Raw genomic sequence first — 17,079 nt, 5'->3', positions numbered from 1 at the left:
CATGTTTCTGTATGCATTTTTATCAATAAGTGACAGGAAAATCACATTAGAAAAGAAGATTGGTTGGTTAAACTAATATGAGGGCACATTAGGTACTTATCTGTATTTGACCCCATCATCATTAATAAAGTTATTCGTTTGTGTATAGATCAGCTTTGTTGTCTTCTTAAGTGACTAATTTTCTGATTAGAGTCCCATGTATTAAGTCTTGCCAGTTTGCCGCTATCCACAAGCAATAAAGCTATTTTTGGGAACACACACTATTGAGACATGATGCTAAGTTACCTTGATATTCTCTGATCATTTAGTATTATAATGATGTTGAGTTACAAATGATCATTAGTTCTATTATTACTGAGAATAGTGGTTGAAGTAAATTTTATGAGGCTCTACAATGGCTATAAATAGAAGGTTTAGCCAAAGGTGTCTGGTGCGATAGACACAAGTTATCTTCTTAGACAATTCCTATGAATAGTAAAGCGTCTTCCTTAGCCGTACTTATTTTCCTAGCCTTCTCTTCTTATTTTCTCGGTCCTCAAAACTTTTGACGACAATTTCTCCAAAATGAGCTTGTGTAAAACGGGTCATGGAATTTAATGTTTACATGGGATTTGCACTAGCAGCAGACCTATTAACGATCATTTATTTTGTTGATAATGTTATTGTCCCATCTTATAATTAATGTTAAATGTCACTATTTCTGCACTTGCATTAGGAAGAATACATTGAAGACGTGAAGATATGGAAGAGCTATAAATAAAGGAGGAGTTAATTTTAGGGTAAATTCAGCTGAAGTTCCCAAAGAGCTATCATCGCGACAAATAATAAACATAAGAAAAGAAATATCACAAATGCACATGTTACATTCATGCATACTTTCTTCTGGAGATTGGCAATAATTCCGAGAGAAAGAATAATACAATTAAAAAATTATTGATTCCTGAATGTACATAATTGAATTAAAAGACTCCATGATGCCCTTTATTAAGGATACAAAATTTATTCATGATGCTGTAGACAGAATCTCATTATCTTAAACCTACCATCTATTTGAGGGCTCCAAATATCTGAGATCGTTTATAGCCTATGTTCTTTACTGCCAAATTGAAACCATATATCTCTTGTTCCCCGCTAAATTGTATTATCTACACCGGATCGCATGCGTCACTTAATAATGACACGTGGAGAGGAGCAAGTCAATTTCGGGTAAGAGATCTCAACATTCAAATGCAGAGTTCGTTAGTCAAGTACACTGCCCGTTAGTCAAGTACACTGCCCGAACCATTCAGCCCAAAGTGTAGATAATCCAAACCAAACAATTGGTTCTCTTACACATGAAAATAGTGAACATATACAGATGAAGCAAAAGCTTGGCACATCGAGCAGGTCTCAAAGCTTACAGCTATACCATGACAACAGTTACCATCAAATAGAAGCCATGATTCAGCATCTTTTGGTCAATTCCATCCCACTCGATAGATAAATCGCTACATTTTACTCCACTTTTTTTTTAATCGACAAATACCCACCTAGCAGAAAAAGGCACATGGCAGGTATGGATTAAGACTTCTCCAGAAAGGGTGAAGTCGAAGAGCATCAGTCAAAAAGCCCACATGCATTGCTTCTCACACCAATGTCTGTAGCTCCAAGTATGAGAGGTCCACCCACAGCAGCAACATAAGCATAACCACCACAAACTCTTGAACAGACAGTCATTCCGAATAAGAGATATCTTCTTCATACTCGTCCAGTATGTAGATCAGGGCCCACTTTCTTGCAGCTAAAACACAAGCCACACTTCTACCTCCCATTGCCAAAAAAGAGATCAACTTGATTTCAGTCCAGTGTTCCTTGAATGTATGGCCATAACTAACATGATGTTTAGATACCTTTGTTGGGTAAAAGTAAAATTACAACACATGCATTATGCTAAAACATGGGCAGGAAGCAAACCTTGTTTGCCTAAAGAGGCTACAGCATGCATATAACTTTGAATGCTCCACAGTATCTTGCTACACTAGATGCCATGATAGTATCTATGGTCATGGAGTTGTAAATAGTGGTTCTCAGTCAGTAACTCAAGACTGCTATGCACCTACCATGAGAGAATGATTATTCATTTTGTATTTGTGCAGTGACTATTAAATCATTTCGCACTTTGTCCTCTCAATTGATTTAAAATTTAGGGAAAACTAGCACTTCACTTTTTTTACTTCTTCAACTAAAAAATATTCTTCTTTGGAGCATATTTTTGCACTTCTTCAATCTATAGGGACAAACATGAAGTGGTCTGTTAAAGAGGCACAATGTACCTATGCTAGTCACATTTGAACTTAATAGAAGGTTCTAAGTGGAAATGTAGTAAGGAGCATGGACAGGATTAATTCAATTCCAATACCCAGCCAACGAGATAAATTTGTACCGACACTGGCAAGTTTATCAAACATTGATCACTAAGTAAAGAGTATGGGCGACAATAAGTTTCCAAACATCCAAAACTGCAAATGGACATGGCAAGAAGCCCAAAGAAAAAACCTTCAGAACTATACAATTGATGGCATAGCAATGAATTGATCCTTAGCTTGATGGTATGACAATGTCAAAATGTTCTTACCACCAATTGACAAGGGAGAACTACAGGACGGGGAATGCTGCGGAGCTTCTCATTCTCAATCTCCAGGCGTAAGATATGGTCCTAGATGTGCAATTTCATGGGATTAGTGTTTCAGAAGTGAGAATAATACAACCGAGCAAAAATATCCTAACAAAATAGAAGCAAAAAGGGCACTACTAAACCATTAGGGCCATCAAAGGCACATTTCTTAACCTACATACAAGGCTCCAGTTGTCAAGGCATGTTGGAACTTTTTGCAATTACAGTAAGGCAGAAAGTAAAACATCCTTTGAAATTGCAAGCATGTAATGACATGTGTATGCATCATGCACATAGGAGAAAAAACTAACCTGCTGCTAATCGTGTTGATGAGAAGAGCAGATAAATAATAAATAGGAACAATAAAAGAACAAACATTTTAAAACCAGACCACTAGTTCAACCTGTCAAAGTGGTAGAACCATGTTCTTCCCATTCAACCGACTGAACCAATTGCATGTGATGTCATCTGATAGAACACTTTGCATATATTAGATTACACACTTTCAGAACAAAAGAAGCCCAGTGAGTCGGCAGACATCGTAGCATCTTAATAGATTACACATGCTTGATGTCATCTTAATAGCATCCTGTTCAATTTTAGATTAGGCCAATATGGTCGATAAATAAATTATCCACCACGAATTGTAGCAAGAAGACACTAGAGCAAATGGTTGGCACACTCGTTAGTTACAAGAGGTTGGAGTGCCAAACCCCAACCCAATTCCAACGCTACTCCTTTGAACTTTTTACGGCCCGAGCTGGTCCAAACTAGTTGAAAGGTTTCTTTGGGTATCAATTGACAGGTACACCTGGTTACCAGTTGAACAAGGTCAATACCACCAGTTCTTGATCAATACTATTTTTGCTTGGAAACCAGACTGGACTGGTCTGGTGCCCGGTCCAACCAGAGCCACTTCTTAAAACTTTGACATGAATAGGAGTCGACAGAAAAGCACGATATGCTACTTTTTCCCTTTTGCCATCAATGTCTTAAATAGTGAATTGACATGATCGGAATATAACTCTAGATATCACGAGTAAGAAATCAATATGCAAGCTCCAGATCCATGAGTTACCTTCAAGTGGTACAAATATCAATTATTTGCACACGTGGTTCCTGCAATATGCACAAATGGAAGGTCACTAGCCTGCAGGATTGTCATCTCAGCATCTCCCCAGTTTTCACCTGTGTCATTCATCTTATTTAGCAACATAATAATTTGATGTTCCTGCTTCCAACAGAATATATTAGCCATGCTTGTAAATTTGGGCCACAAAATATGATATACAAAGCTTTTACCTCAAATAGAGTCTAATCCACACAACAGTGACCAAGAGGGATGCACAACAAGATCCTTCCAAAGATCTTCCCTTCTTCACATTGCTTGAATCATTCATAAGTCCACTCACTACCGCTATACAATTTGTTACATCTAAAAAAGACTCCTCATGTATTTGGAAGGAAATATAATCTGAAGCAAATTCAAAGTCATCCTGCAATACCATATAGAGTAATGATTAGCATGAAAAAGCAGTTGGACTCTGCACATGTGGATCTCTGGGTAATATTTGTAGTTTCAGATTAAAGGTATATACCCTATAGAAGGACAGTGAATTGGGAATATATTTAGTGGATGCTAAAACTAACATAAGAGGGAATTGTAGCAATAAATTCTTACAAAGTATCTTTTTCAAAATAGAAGAGAAAGGCATATGGGCGGCTTCCTTGAAAATGTGATTATCAAATAAATTTCTAATCAGGAAACATGAGATACAGTATTTCCATACACAAGGATCATAAGTTAAACACAGAGCCCAATCCGATAAAATCGCCCAACTAAAGCTTCCATGTACATTGTTAAGTAATCAAACATCAAATACGAAAAACTAGATTATTAGACAAAGGTAAGTGAAAAACCATTGTTGAGGACAACCTCCAGAAGATAACCCCTAACCCCCAAGGGTTTCCTTTTCTTTCTCTCCTTCTCTCATTATAGTCTCAAGGTTCTGGCCACTAAGACAAGGAAATGAAAAATATAGGACAACTTTATGGTAATAGGCATTTGGATAGAAATATCTACAAACCCATTAACAGAAGTCCTGAATTAGCCAAATGAGAAATGAATATTTCAGCTCAAATAATTGATGAGTCGGGTAAAACCAAAAGCACAAACTTTAAATTAAAGGATTGCAATGTTTACATAAACCAATTTTGAGCCCAGGTATCATACTCAAACTCCTGTTACACACACAAAGATCTAGAATTTCACATTTGGTGCACATATCAGCAATGAGGACCAGACTTGAAGGGGGGAAAAGCTGCTCAATAGGGAGATTCGTGGCAAAACAGATTTTCCTCAGAAATCGATTTGGAAAGTGAGAATTCCAATTAGAGTTTCTCTTTTTGCTTGGGAAGCAACCTGGGAACAAATCCTTACTTTATAAATGAGACAAAATACTGGTTAATAGGTGTTTCCTCATCAAAAGGAGGCAGAGTCCGCACGGCATCCCCTCCTTCATTGTTCTTGGAAAGAATGGTTTGGACAGTTTCCTATGCTTGTGCCATGTTATCTTGGGTTATCAGAGGTTTTATTGAGCAAGAACTTTGGGCATGGTAGGGCATTCGTTTACAGCACAACAAGTGGGATTAACTCAATTCCCCTATTTCTTTTGGCTGATTTGGAAGGCGTGGAGCAAGAGAGCTTATGATGGAGAGAAATTGTCTGTTCCATTTTATTGAAATTTGGCTTAAAGTCACACACTTTTGGTATAGTGCAGACTTGCGTATGGATGTAAATGCCTTGGTTGATTAGTCGATGATTGACCTGGTATTTGAGCTCCCTTTTGGCTTTGGGAGTTGTTTTGTGTATGGCTTTAGTTTTTTGGGCTCCTTTGGTATATGGGTTGCACCCCATAGGTGCCCTACAGGTGAACTATATAATCTATAAAAAGAAACTTCACACTTTTTTGAGGATTTTAAGTTATTCCAATTGCCCTTTATTCCAACACATGTTATCTCATCATATAATTTCAAGTACCAACATCAACATCTCACTTTTTTGCGAGTAACGTCACCATGACAAAAGAGTGCCGCTAGTACTGAAAGTCAAGATCGAAAAAGTTCAAAAGAAACGTTGGATCCAAAGAGCTACCAACAAACTACTAGAAAAGGATCAATACTAGGGACTAAGAGTAGTATACAAAACTGATTTGAAGAGGAAAAATGCAAGTATAATGCATCAGTAGGTCTCAAACACCTAATATGAATCTATCTGGCATGCAACTTAGTAAAACCAATTTCAATACTAGGAGTTGACATCCTCAGCATTGGTCTGCCAAAAAAGAGGTGGTATATCAAAAAAGGTGATCTAAAGATAAAAATAATAATACAAAATAATCAATTCTCACATCTAAGTACTAAACAAATGATTAAGAACAGAGGCTCTCATAACCATGGTTAAGCATCACAGATTAGATCCATGTAGGCTCGATTCACTGTCATCCGAGCAACCACCAGTTAGTTTTCTGCTCATTTTCTTTGAAGATCTGAGTTTTTATTCTCATCCTTAGCTTGTTGACCATAAACATAACACAAGAAAGAAGAGTTTTACTAACTACACTGAGTTCAATGGGTGGAATTTGGCAATATAAATAAGTCTAACTTCCCCCAGGCTCTAATAGTAATATCAATGGGTACAAAGCTTTGAATATGATTATTTGGTACAAAAATTGACTCTCGCAATTGTAAGGGGATATATGCTAAGATCGAAGTGGGCAATAAACTCTTTCCTTTTAAATTGAGAACATATCTCTACATGTGCTAATTATAATGTGAATGTATAAACATTCTATATCCAAATCTCCATGTACAGTACACTCAAAGCTCAAACTTAGATTAAGTTCAAGTTCAAACCAATGATTAATGACCTACAACTTCCATTATACACTTATAGGAGACATTGGCAACTTATTGAATCAGACTCAAATCAGATTTTACTTGACCCTTTCCAGTCACTTAATATTAATAATTCATATCATTGCATACAATATGATTGTATGAAGAATCAACATCAGGATGTTCTGAAAAATATGGCTTGTTTCAAGATGTGCAGAAGAATAATTTCCTGTAGCAAATTCCTATCTCTATCCGATCACCTCCAAGACTGTTCACTGAGATGCATGAAGGAAAAAGGCCAGATGCAAAGATAATAACACGCACCCGCAGATGATTGAGGACAACTAGCAGAAGTTCTTTTCCAGCACCACAAACAACTTGTGATACACACTTCATACCCTATCACTGGACAAACTAGCAGACTGAGATTATAAAAACCAACCAAAAAAGCCAAAGTCCTATAGCAGCACCAGAGCTTAAAAAATTAGCCATACCACTTCATCCAGAGAATTAACACGAAACTGATAGATTGGAAAACTCCTGAGGGAAAGAGTCAAGACCTAGATAAGCAAACGAAAATAGTTAAATGAAGAAAAATGAAACGCCATCTACCGCTCTGAATTAACAGTATCACTTGCCATGGTCACTAACAAGGTTTGACAACAAATCAAACTTCCTCGCGAAATATGTTAGTGGCATCAACCCACTGCTTATGCATTACATATAATGATGCCTGGATGACATGAAGTAATCTTCAATGTTCAAAGCCTGTTAAGCAACTTGATGAAGTCCATTTTTTCTGTAGACATAAAGAGATTGATAATCTAAGGAGGCATTCGGCTGATAAAGATTCTCAAAAGTCTGTTCTGATTTCAATTTGAGAATTAAAACAGACCAGAAAATGCGTTTGGTAACACTCCAAAAGCAGTCGACGAATAAAAGGAAAACTATTCTCAGAATCAAAATCAAAAACTGAAGATGACTTTTTTGTATTCCCATTCCAAATGCAAACATGGAGATTTGGAATAAATAAGCCTGTTTTTGGAATGTGATGTAACCCAAGCATATTCTCACAATTTTCATCCCTAATGACATATTATTTTCACTAAACAAATATTTTGTCAACAAAACATCGAAAACAATTTCTATGAAAATGGAAACTAAAGCTGTTTTCTAAAACTAAGCAGGCCTTAAGCAGTCGAGAACAAAAATGACGCATGACTCATGCGATGATGTTTAAAAATTTTGCAACAAATTTGCCTCACAACTTTCAACATCTGAACTACATAGATTTTTAGGGACTCTTTACTGAAAGATAGACGATACTTACAGGTTGAGTAGAAATCTAAAGCATGAACAAGATAATTTAGGCTTCCAAGTATGAGGCATCATGTTGGTCAGCTGATAGCAACTCTTGAAAGTATATTCAAGCATTAAAAATTAGTTCTTCATAATGTAAAGTTCAAGAGTTGGGAAGTTCTTCCATAATGTAAAGTTTAAAGTTATTTCTAAGTTTCTATTTAAAACTTACCAAAAAAAAAAAAAAGTTATTTCTAAGAAAACTGCCTCGAAATTGCTCTACCTTAACTATCCATTTCTTTTTAAGGACGATGATAATATCCTGAGTTACTTCGCATTTTACTTTCCTTATGACCAAACAAAATTAGATACCGCCGAAACAAATATCAGTGCACATAAACAACCATAATATAATCATAATATCAAGTACAATCACCACCACATAAACTAAACTAGAACGGAATCTAGATTTCCACTCGAAACCTTCATTCACACTAGGTTTTTTCTATAAAACGCCAACTCCTCAGTTCAAAATCATGTTCTCAATTAAGACATTCCAGCACTTCACACATAGAAAAAAGACAGCTTTTGAAGCAATTACCAGGAGAGACTGTCCCCAGCAATAGAGGTCCACCCACAGTAGACGTTCATTTTGAATCTGAGATTTCATCTACATCCTTGTCCAAGTATGTAGACCAGGGCCAGCTTTCTTGTAGCCAAAACACAAGCCACACCTCTGCTTGCTGTAGCTAAAAATAAATAACTCAACTTGATTTCACTCCGATGTTCCTATAATATGGCCATAACTAATGTGATGTTTTGATACCTCTGTTTGGTAAAAGTAATAAGTACAATACTTGCATCATACTAAAACATAGGTGGAAGCAATACTTGTGTACCGAAGAGGCTATCGTATGCATGTGAACCATGAATGCTCTATAGTATTTTTCTACACTAAAGACCCTGATAGTGTCTATCATCATGAACATGTACATACTAGTTCTCAGTCAGTAACTCAAACTGCAATGAACCTACGATAAGAAGATAATTATTCTTTCTGTATATGTCTGGCCACTAAAGATTCATCTTTTTTGCACTTTGACCTCCCAATTGATCTAAATTTACAGGAAAACCTAATAGTTCAGTATTGTACTTCTTGAAATGAAAACGATATTCTTTGGAGCATAAATTTGCATGTTTTCAACCATCTGAACAAGCATGAAATTGTCCATTAAAGAGGCATGACATACCTATGCCAGTCATATTTAAACTTAAGAGTAGGTTGTAAAAGTGGTTAGTAAGGAGCATGGACAGGATAATTCCAGCTCCACCACCTAGTCAATGAAATAAATTTGTTACTAATACTAGCGAGTTTATCAAACAATGATACAGAAAGGAAAGACTATCAACAAGTTTCTAAAAATCCAAATTGCAAATGGACATGGCAAGAAGCTCAAGGAAAATAGTTTTCAGAGTATACAATTGATGGCATCACAATGAGTTGATCCTTAGCTCGATTGTATGGCGGTGTAAAAAATTTTACCACTACCAAGGAGGAACTATAGTATGGGGAATGCAGCACCATCTCTAGGTGTAAGATAGAGTCCAAGATGTGTATTTTCACTGGGTTAGTGTTTTGGAAGTGAGAATGAGACAACCAAGTGAAAGTGTTCTCACAAAATAGAAGCAAAAGTGGCACTACTAACCCATTAGGGTCATCAAATGCACATTCCTTAACAAGCATTCAAGTACAAGGCACCAACTGTCAACACAACTTTTGCAGTTATGTTAAAGCAGAAAGTATAACATCCTTTAAAATTGCAGGCATGAAATAGGATGCACATGCATATAGGAGGAAAAACTAAGCTACCACTCCTCGTGTTGATGAGGAGAGCGGATACATAATAGGAAGAATAAAAGAATAAACATTTTTAAAAACGGAGTAGTGGTTCAATCAGTCAAACTAGTAGAACCATGCTCTAACAATTCGACCAGTTGAACCGATTGCATGTGACATTATCTAATAGAATACACATTTCTAGAACAAAAGAAGCCCAATTCACTCGACAAAGTTGCTTAAGCACAAAAGACAAGGTTCCTGTTCTCGATAGAATCATTCAAATTTTTAATAGACTAAGCCAATACGGTCAATAAATGAATTATCCACCACAAAATGAAGCAAGAAGACACCAAAGCAGATGGTTGGCATGCCTTTTAGTTACAAGAGGTTGGAGTTCCAAACCCCAACCCAACTTCAACACTCTTCCTTAACGTTTTTGGAAGGCCTAGAATTGGTCCAGACTAGTTGACAGGTTTGCCGGGTTACCAATTGACAAGTACACATGGTTACTTGTTTGACAGGGTTGATACCACCAGTTGTTGACCACTATTGTTTCCGTTGTGAAACCAGACTCAAAAGAAAAGCACAATATCCTAGATTTTCCTTTTTGCCATCAATGTCTTAAATTGGGAATTGACATGTATAGGAACAAATAGAACTCAGGAGAGTCCTATATTTATCACAAGTAAGGAATCATTATGCAAGCTCTAGATCCATAAGTTACCTTCAATTGGTCCAACTCCTAGTTAATTGCACAAGAGGTTCCTAAAATATGCAAAAATGGAGTCACTGGTCTGCAAGATCATCATCTAGGCATCTCTCAAGTTTTCACAAGCATCATTCATCTTATTTAGCAGCATAACAATTTGAAGTTCCTGTTTCCAACATAATATATTAGCCACATCTGCAAATAAAAGATTTAACATACGATATACCTAGCTTTTACCTTTTATAGAGCCAAATCCACAATAGTAACAGGAGGGATGATAGTAAGGCCTTCCCTACTTCACATTGCTTGAACTGTGAGGACGTTGGCTGCACAACAAGAAAATGTGGGTGGATGAAGATCGATTCCAAAGCCGCACCGCCGCCCCCTTCCCTGCTTTGAGGAAAGTCGATCCTCGCGTCGAGCCCGTCGTTTTGAGTGAGTTTTACTCGAAATTAATTAATTAATTATTTATTTTCGGAAATTAAGGTTGAGATGGCCAGTGACTGAAATTTTATGCTGATGATCGTGGTGCAGTCCGTTTATTTAATTGCTTTATATTATGCTAAATCAAATTTATTGTAGGTATTTATTTAATTTTCGAAATTAATTGTTTAATTATTTATTTTAGAAAATTCAACCGAGATGGTCAGGAACAGGAATATTATGCTGATGATCGTGGTGCAGTCCGTTTATTTAATTGAGCTTTATATTGTGCTAAATTGAATTTATTGTATTTATTTATTTAATTTTCGAAATTAATTGTTTAATTATTTATTTTCCGAAAATTCAACGATGAGGGGATGGTCGTGGACCGGAATTTGAATTTGCTGATTGTCGTGGCGCAGTTCATTTATTTAATTGAGCTTTATTTTGTGCTGAATTGAATTATTTGTGAAATTGGGAATTATTCTTTAATGGAATAATCTTTGATTGATAATTGGAAAATAACCGAGCAGAAGTGTCGGTTGACAAAGCACTAAAAGTGTTTTGGTGGGCTACAGAAAATGTGGGAGTTATGGAAAGGAAAATATTATATTTTGGCTAAGGCCAACCGTGTCCCCACACACGGCTATTTTATCGAGAAGGATAACAGATGGAATGGATTGAATGGTCGGATAGTCATACTATATCACCTACGGGCGATATGTCGCTTAGCGATAGCATATACCTTAACCCTATCGCCTTAGTGCGAGCTATACTACAAGCATGGGTTGTGATGACATGTAATCGACTAGGTCGATTGATCATTGCTTGATCTGATGTTGTGAATGGACCGATTGATTGGAAATGACCATGAGATGGTCTGATTGACTTGTAATCGACTAGGTCGATTGATCGATGATTCGATCGGAGTGTCTTGATGTGATTCACTGCCTTGGGTTGATGTTGTGAATTGAATGATTGAAGGGAGATGATCGTGAGTGGTCTTCCTGATGTGAAATCGACTAAGTCGATTAGATCGATGCTTCGATCTATGATGTGCTTGCTTGTGTGCCTATTTAATCGTACTAATATGCGAGGTGGAGATTGAGGAGGTCCCGATGAGAAACCCGAAGAGGAGTACGCGGAGGAGGCTTGGGAATGATTTTTTCAAAAGTAGGGAAGGGTCGGGGCGTCATGAACCATTCATAAAACCTCAACTCGCTATATCGTTTGTAACATCTAACAAAGACTATTTGGAAGGAGATATAATCTGTAAACCCAATTTCATGAGTTTGATTGGATGAAGCAAATTCAGAGCCATCCTATATTTGTACTCTGCACATGTAAAAAATTGTATTTTTAGATTAAAGGTATATACCTCAAAGAAGGATAGTGAAAAGGGAATGTATCTAGTGAATGCTAAAACAGACATATGAGGGAATTGTGACAATAAATTCATATCAAGATTTGTTTTTAAATAGTGAAAAAAAAAGGCATCTTGATAGCTTCCTTGAAACCGTAATGATTAAATCATTCCATATCTAAAAATGAGGCACTGTTTTTCCATACACAATGATCATAAGCTAAACATAAAGCCCAATCCGACAAGATCACCCAACTTAAGTTCCAATTACATTGTCAAGTAATCAACCTGAGACCAAATACGAAATGCTAGAATATTAAAAAGAGGGTAAGTGAAAATCATTGTTGACTACAAATCCCAGAAGACAACACCCCACCCCCAAAGGTTTCTCTATCTTGTTCTCCTTCTCACATTATGGTCTCATAGTTCTGGCTACTCAGGCGAGGAAATGAAAAATATTCATACAATTTTTTGGTAATAGGAAAATGGATAGAAAAGATCAACAAACTCAAATAATTGATGAGTTGGATAACACTAAAAAGCAAAGAGTGGCAATGTTCACACAGTCCAATTTTGAATCCGGGCAATCATACTCAAACTCCTATTATGCATACAATGAGATCAAGAATTTCACATTTGGTACACACATCGGCAATGAGGACCAAACTTGAAAGGGGAAAAATGAATCACTTCAAACAGTAGATACCAACAACGTTTTGTCCCATAATTCATATTTCTCCCACAAAGGTGGCATGGGTAAGAACACTTATGCATGGCAAACTAGATATAGCATTAATGAGAAGAATCTACAATGAAAGAGCAATAAACGACACATTCAGATACGAACTTCTATGCAAGAACAAGATTCTATTGCATCTCACATTTCTAATTCTTTTGTTAATACCTCGGTTCCATCTGTTGAAATTCCTCTGCAAGTGTCCTTCGCAAATATTCACCGTCCCCACAATCTCCAAGTTGCGGTAATTCTCTGGCACAATAATGCGTGTAAAGACGTCTTGCTGACCTGACATAATAAATAAAGGCAGAAAGTGCAAGAAATTAAACTTTATCTTTAAAAAAGTGAGACCTTACAATCCAACGAGAAACAACAATCAACCCAACTATTTTAACCCTCGTTACCATCTGGATAATTGAAATAATGTTGGACCAACAAAAACCAGGGTTGACGACCATCAAACCACCCTAACTTGAGTCAATCTTATCTAGTTGAAGTGTTGAAGTGCTCAAAGTATTTATGAGGACTGTAGCAAGATGACCTGAAATGAAGAACCAACCTACGAACCAGGAGTCATTTACCATTGCACATCATCAGTTTAGCAACTAATGTGGACATGCTGCTAGAGTGCATGAAAACAATACTAGGCTTGACAGCATATCATTTTGACATTTAAAGCACGACCAAGTTCCATTGCACCACGGTATTAGAATTCTCTCGCCTACAAATGGATAGCAAAACCCAGTGAAGGCCTACCAAAATAGCTGCTAGGGTACATGAAAGCAAATACCAAGCTAACCATATTTCGCAGTATCCAAGGAATACTAAGCTGACCAACCTTCTCGCTTCGAAGCAATTACAAGGAGAGACTGTCCACATCCTCTGCCAATTGACATCGCCTTTGAGTCCTTCTTGACCATTGCTGGCCAATACTTCTTTGGATTCCACTCCATCATCTTCACCTGCCAATCAGAAATCAAGCAAACTTCAGAAAATCAACTTGGAACAATCGCGTCAACTGCCCATTAGGTCACAAAAGAACACTAGGAGCCGAACCTGAGAAGCCAGTGATTTATTGACCTGAAGCTGAAATAGGAGGACGACACACTATGGTCCTTTGCTGGTCTCCATAGCTAAAGCTTCGCGAGCAGTTGAAAACGCAACATTAGCACTAGAGCAAATCGGAAGGATGTGAGCTGAAAGAGGGCTTGTGATGGATAGAGCTCAAACCTAGAGGAACGCTCGAGCCAGTTGAAGAGTGAGAGGATGAGGAAAGTCCACTTGAATCCTAGAGTAACATTTGGGAGAGAAAATAAGGAAGATAAAGAGACTTGATCACAAGAGTGGAGGCGGACATTTTCAGCTGTGCAATGTGGGATGACAACATGCAAACAACCTTTTACCATTCCAAGTATGCATTGAGCTCCTAATCCTTCTATGATTTCGATCTATTTTAGAAGTGCCTTGCGAAAGCTCTTTCAAATATTTTAGCATTTACATCAACTAGTGAAATAATAACCAAATCCTGCCAGTGAGTAAGATGAAATCAATCCAGCAACTAACATCAACAAACTAGTAATAATACTCTGAAGTTTACAAATCTCTGTTTGTCAAACTCAATATTCCTTTTGAGCTCTTTGGATCCAACTAATGGGGCATCTAACATCATCACCCACAGAAGCTTTGATCAAATTAACATAGTGAATTCAACTCAAGTTGCTTGCTTTTGTGGGACATAGTATGATTCTTTCCTTATCATTACATGATATTCATGCATTAGAATTAATGCAAGGTGGTTTTCAAATGGCGTATAGGATATCAAAAAGTTTACTCAGGAAACTTATACAAATGCCTCCTGTCTTTTACTTTTCAGCAAGTAAATGAACTAACAAGAGCTTATGCACAATATAAGGAATTATTTTACAGTACAGACGATTATGTCAAAGGACATTGTAGTAATGTCTTGCTTAGCTCAAAAGTTCAAGTATACGATAGATGGCTTTACCAACTCTACAAACATCAATATGCATTCTCTGGGATAATCCATTATTAGCCTTGGAGTAGGTATATTCTGGATTCAAACCAAATGAACAAGGATCCATACAATAAAATTCAAATTGCAATTTTCTAGATCGATCCAAATAATTCACAATGCTTTTGCTTCTGCCCTGTTTATTAGTTCACTCACAGCCACACCACTAGGAGAAGAGCTTGTTCTTGCATTTGGCATTTCTAGACTGACGCGGTTACTTTAATTAGCTAATGCAGACAGTTCTGTGAAATAAAAGGTATGGAACTCAATGGTTGGATAAATTTTATCCAATGTTTGTAGCGTTTGCATACCAAGGGATGCCCTGTCAACGTGCTCCATTTGCACCGTAAATTAACTCTTAAGCATAACTTAGAAACATGCAGTCATGAGCTACATGGTAAGGGCAGAGCAAACTAAAACCTCAATTAGGAGGACCGCCCTATAGGGTCCTTCATTTTTCATTTCTCGACCTACATAATGACCTTTGGCATGCTATCAGATACCTGCATACATCAGTTTTTATGCACTACTTCTAGCATTCCCAGAATCAATCAAACGTTGAGAATCTTTATTTTCTGCATAGGATGAAGGATCTTACCCGAAAACTAATGACAAATGATGCACTTAGAAAGCCTTTTCCATCTATTTCCCTTACTGGCATGATAAGCAAAATCTTGTTGCCAAAGCACACAACAATTTCCATGGATATCTCCCCTCAATTCCTTGAATTCAAGTAAGGAGACAATGATGACACTGTGAGCTAGGATATAATATTGAGAAGATCATAAATCTTGAAAGATATTGGGAGCAGGAAATACAAATGAAAATTGGATAGTAGATCTCAAAAGAACAAAGGTAACTTACCTGCTCTATGTACCTTTGATAGTAAATGGGGATTACTTCCATTATATTGACTCATCCGAGTCATCCGTATCGTTTGATTCATAATCCTATCATTTCGCTATTTGTAATCTCATTTGATCGATAAATCTGAGTTCCAGATAATTCTGGAATTGTTTTGAGTGACTTGCATCCGATGATATTCAGTTCCTGCAACTTTAACCTATCAAGGCCTTCAATTTCGGCTAAGTATGCATCTTCTAGCTTGTATCTTAAGCCTCCTGGATTCTGGAAGGTCTAGCCTTTCCATTGAAGTGCAGCGGATATCTAAACTTTCCAAATACTCCGACCTATCAAGGCCTTCAATTTCAGCTAATTTATAGCAATCTATAGCTACTAATTCCTTCAGCCTCCCGGATTTTGGAAGGTCTAGCCTTTCCATTGAAGTGCACCGTTGGATATCTAAACTTTCCAAATACTCCAACCTATCAAGGCCTTGAATTTCGGCTAATTTGTGGCATGTCTTAATAGTCAATTTCTTCAGACCCTCGAGTTTTGGAAGGTCCACCTGTTTGATTGAATTGCAGCCTATGATATCCAAGCTTTCCAAATATATCAATTTGTCAAGACCTCGAATTTCAAGTAGATTCTCGCAACCGCAGACCACTAATGTCCTTAGATGGACAAACTGTGAAACGTCCAGCATTTCGATAGATCTACAAAAGAGACTTCCAAGGATTCGAACTTGAAGGGCGTGTTTAGGGATTGTGGTGATTCCATTTCTTCAATGTCCATCGGTTGGGAGCATTCTGAACTCTTTAATTGCGTTGATGGAAGCTCCTGGATGCACTGGATAAATCCGCAACCCTCAACTCGTAGTTCCTTGAGATGGGCTAGGTGGGAAAGCGAAGGCAATTTGCGACTTTGACAGGTGACGCCCAAATATGTTAAGCCCGAAGGAAGGTCCGGCAGCAATTGGAGCTTCTTGCAGCGTGTAAAATCAAGGCATCGTAGGGAAGAAAGAGTACGCATGCTTTCTACCATTATCCCTTTCAGATTTTCCGCAACATAAAGCACGTAACTCTCGGAGCTTTCTCAAACTCCCAATACCATTGGGCAATTCTTCTATACCACTGCAAGAAATATCTAGAATCTCTAGATTCTCCAAAGACCCTATGCTATTTGGTAATGCAGAAAGGGAGTAAGTATAGGATAGATCGAGTTGCTGCAGTGCTTTTAATTTACCAATTTCTGCCGGAAGCTCCCTGAAGCCGAAACGAGGAATGG

The 17,079-nt window shown here is 37.3% G+C and overlaps 1 protein-coding gene across 40 annotated transcripts; it reads right to left on the bottom strand.

Moving 5' to 3' along the window:
- Positions 1-1,273: 1,273 nt before the first annotated feature.
- Positions 1,274-17,041, bottom strand: LOC104428498 (anaphase-promoting complex subunit 4). 40 transcript variants are annotated; one of them, XR_005553252.1, is made up of 9 exons: positions 15,817-17,041; positions 15,551-15,674; positions 8,451-8,592; positions 7,045-7,349; positions 4,574-6,955; positions 3,956-4,149; positions 3,732-3,841; positions 2,615-2,695; positions 1,274-1,804 (listed from the first exon to the last, which is right to left on the bottom strand). XR_005553252.1 is itself a non-coding variant. In XM_039318177.1 (7 exons), exons 3-7 carry the CDS (start codon positions 8,517-8,519, stop codon positions 3,838-3,840), a joined length of 408 nt encoding a protein of 135 aa, XP_039174111.1. In that variant the 5' UTR covers positions 8,520-8,592; positions 15,551-15,674; positions 15,817-17,035; the 3' UTR covers positions 3,444-3,837. The 40 variants fall into 40 exon arrangements, 5 of the variants coding, with proteins under 5 accessions (XP_039174111.1, XP_039174109.1, XP_039174110.1 ...); XR_005553247.1 differs by having other exon boundaries at positions 3,956-4,669; positions 6,875-6,955; positions 15,817-17,036; XR_005553255.1 differs by having other exon boundaries at positions 6,875-6,955; positions 15,817-17,033.
- Between the last annotated feature and the right edge of the window lie 38 nt (positions 17,042-17,079).

Source organism: Eucalyptus grandis, chromosome 7 (assembly GCF_016545825.1).
Source record: "Eucalyptus grandis isolate ANBG69807.140 chromosome 7, ASM1654582v1, whole genome shotgun sequence".
Lineage (NCBI taxonomy): Eukaryota > Viridiplantae > Streptophyta > Magnoliopsida > Myrtales > Myrtaceae > Eucalyptus > Eucalyptus grandis.
The sequence above is the reverse complement of the archived record's forward strand: the minus strand, read 5'-3'. Positions and strand labels throughout refer to the sequence as shown.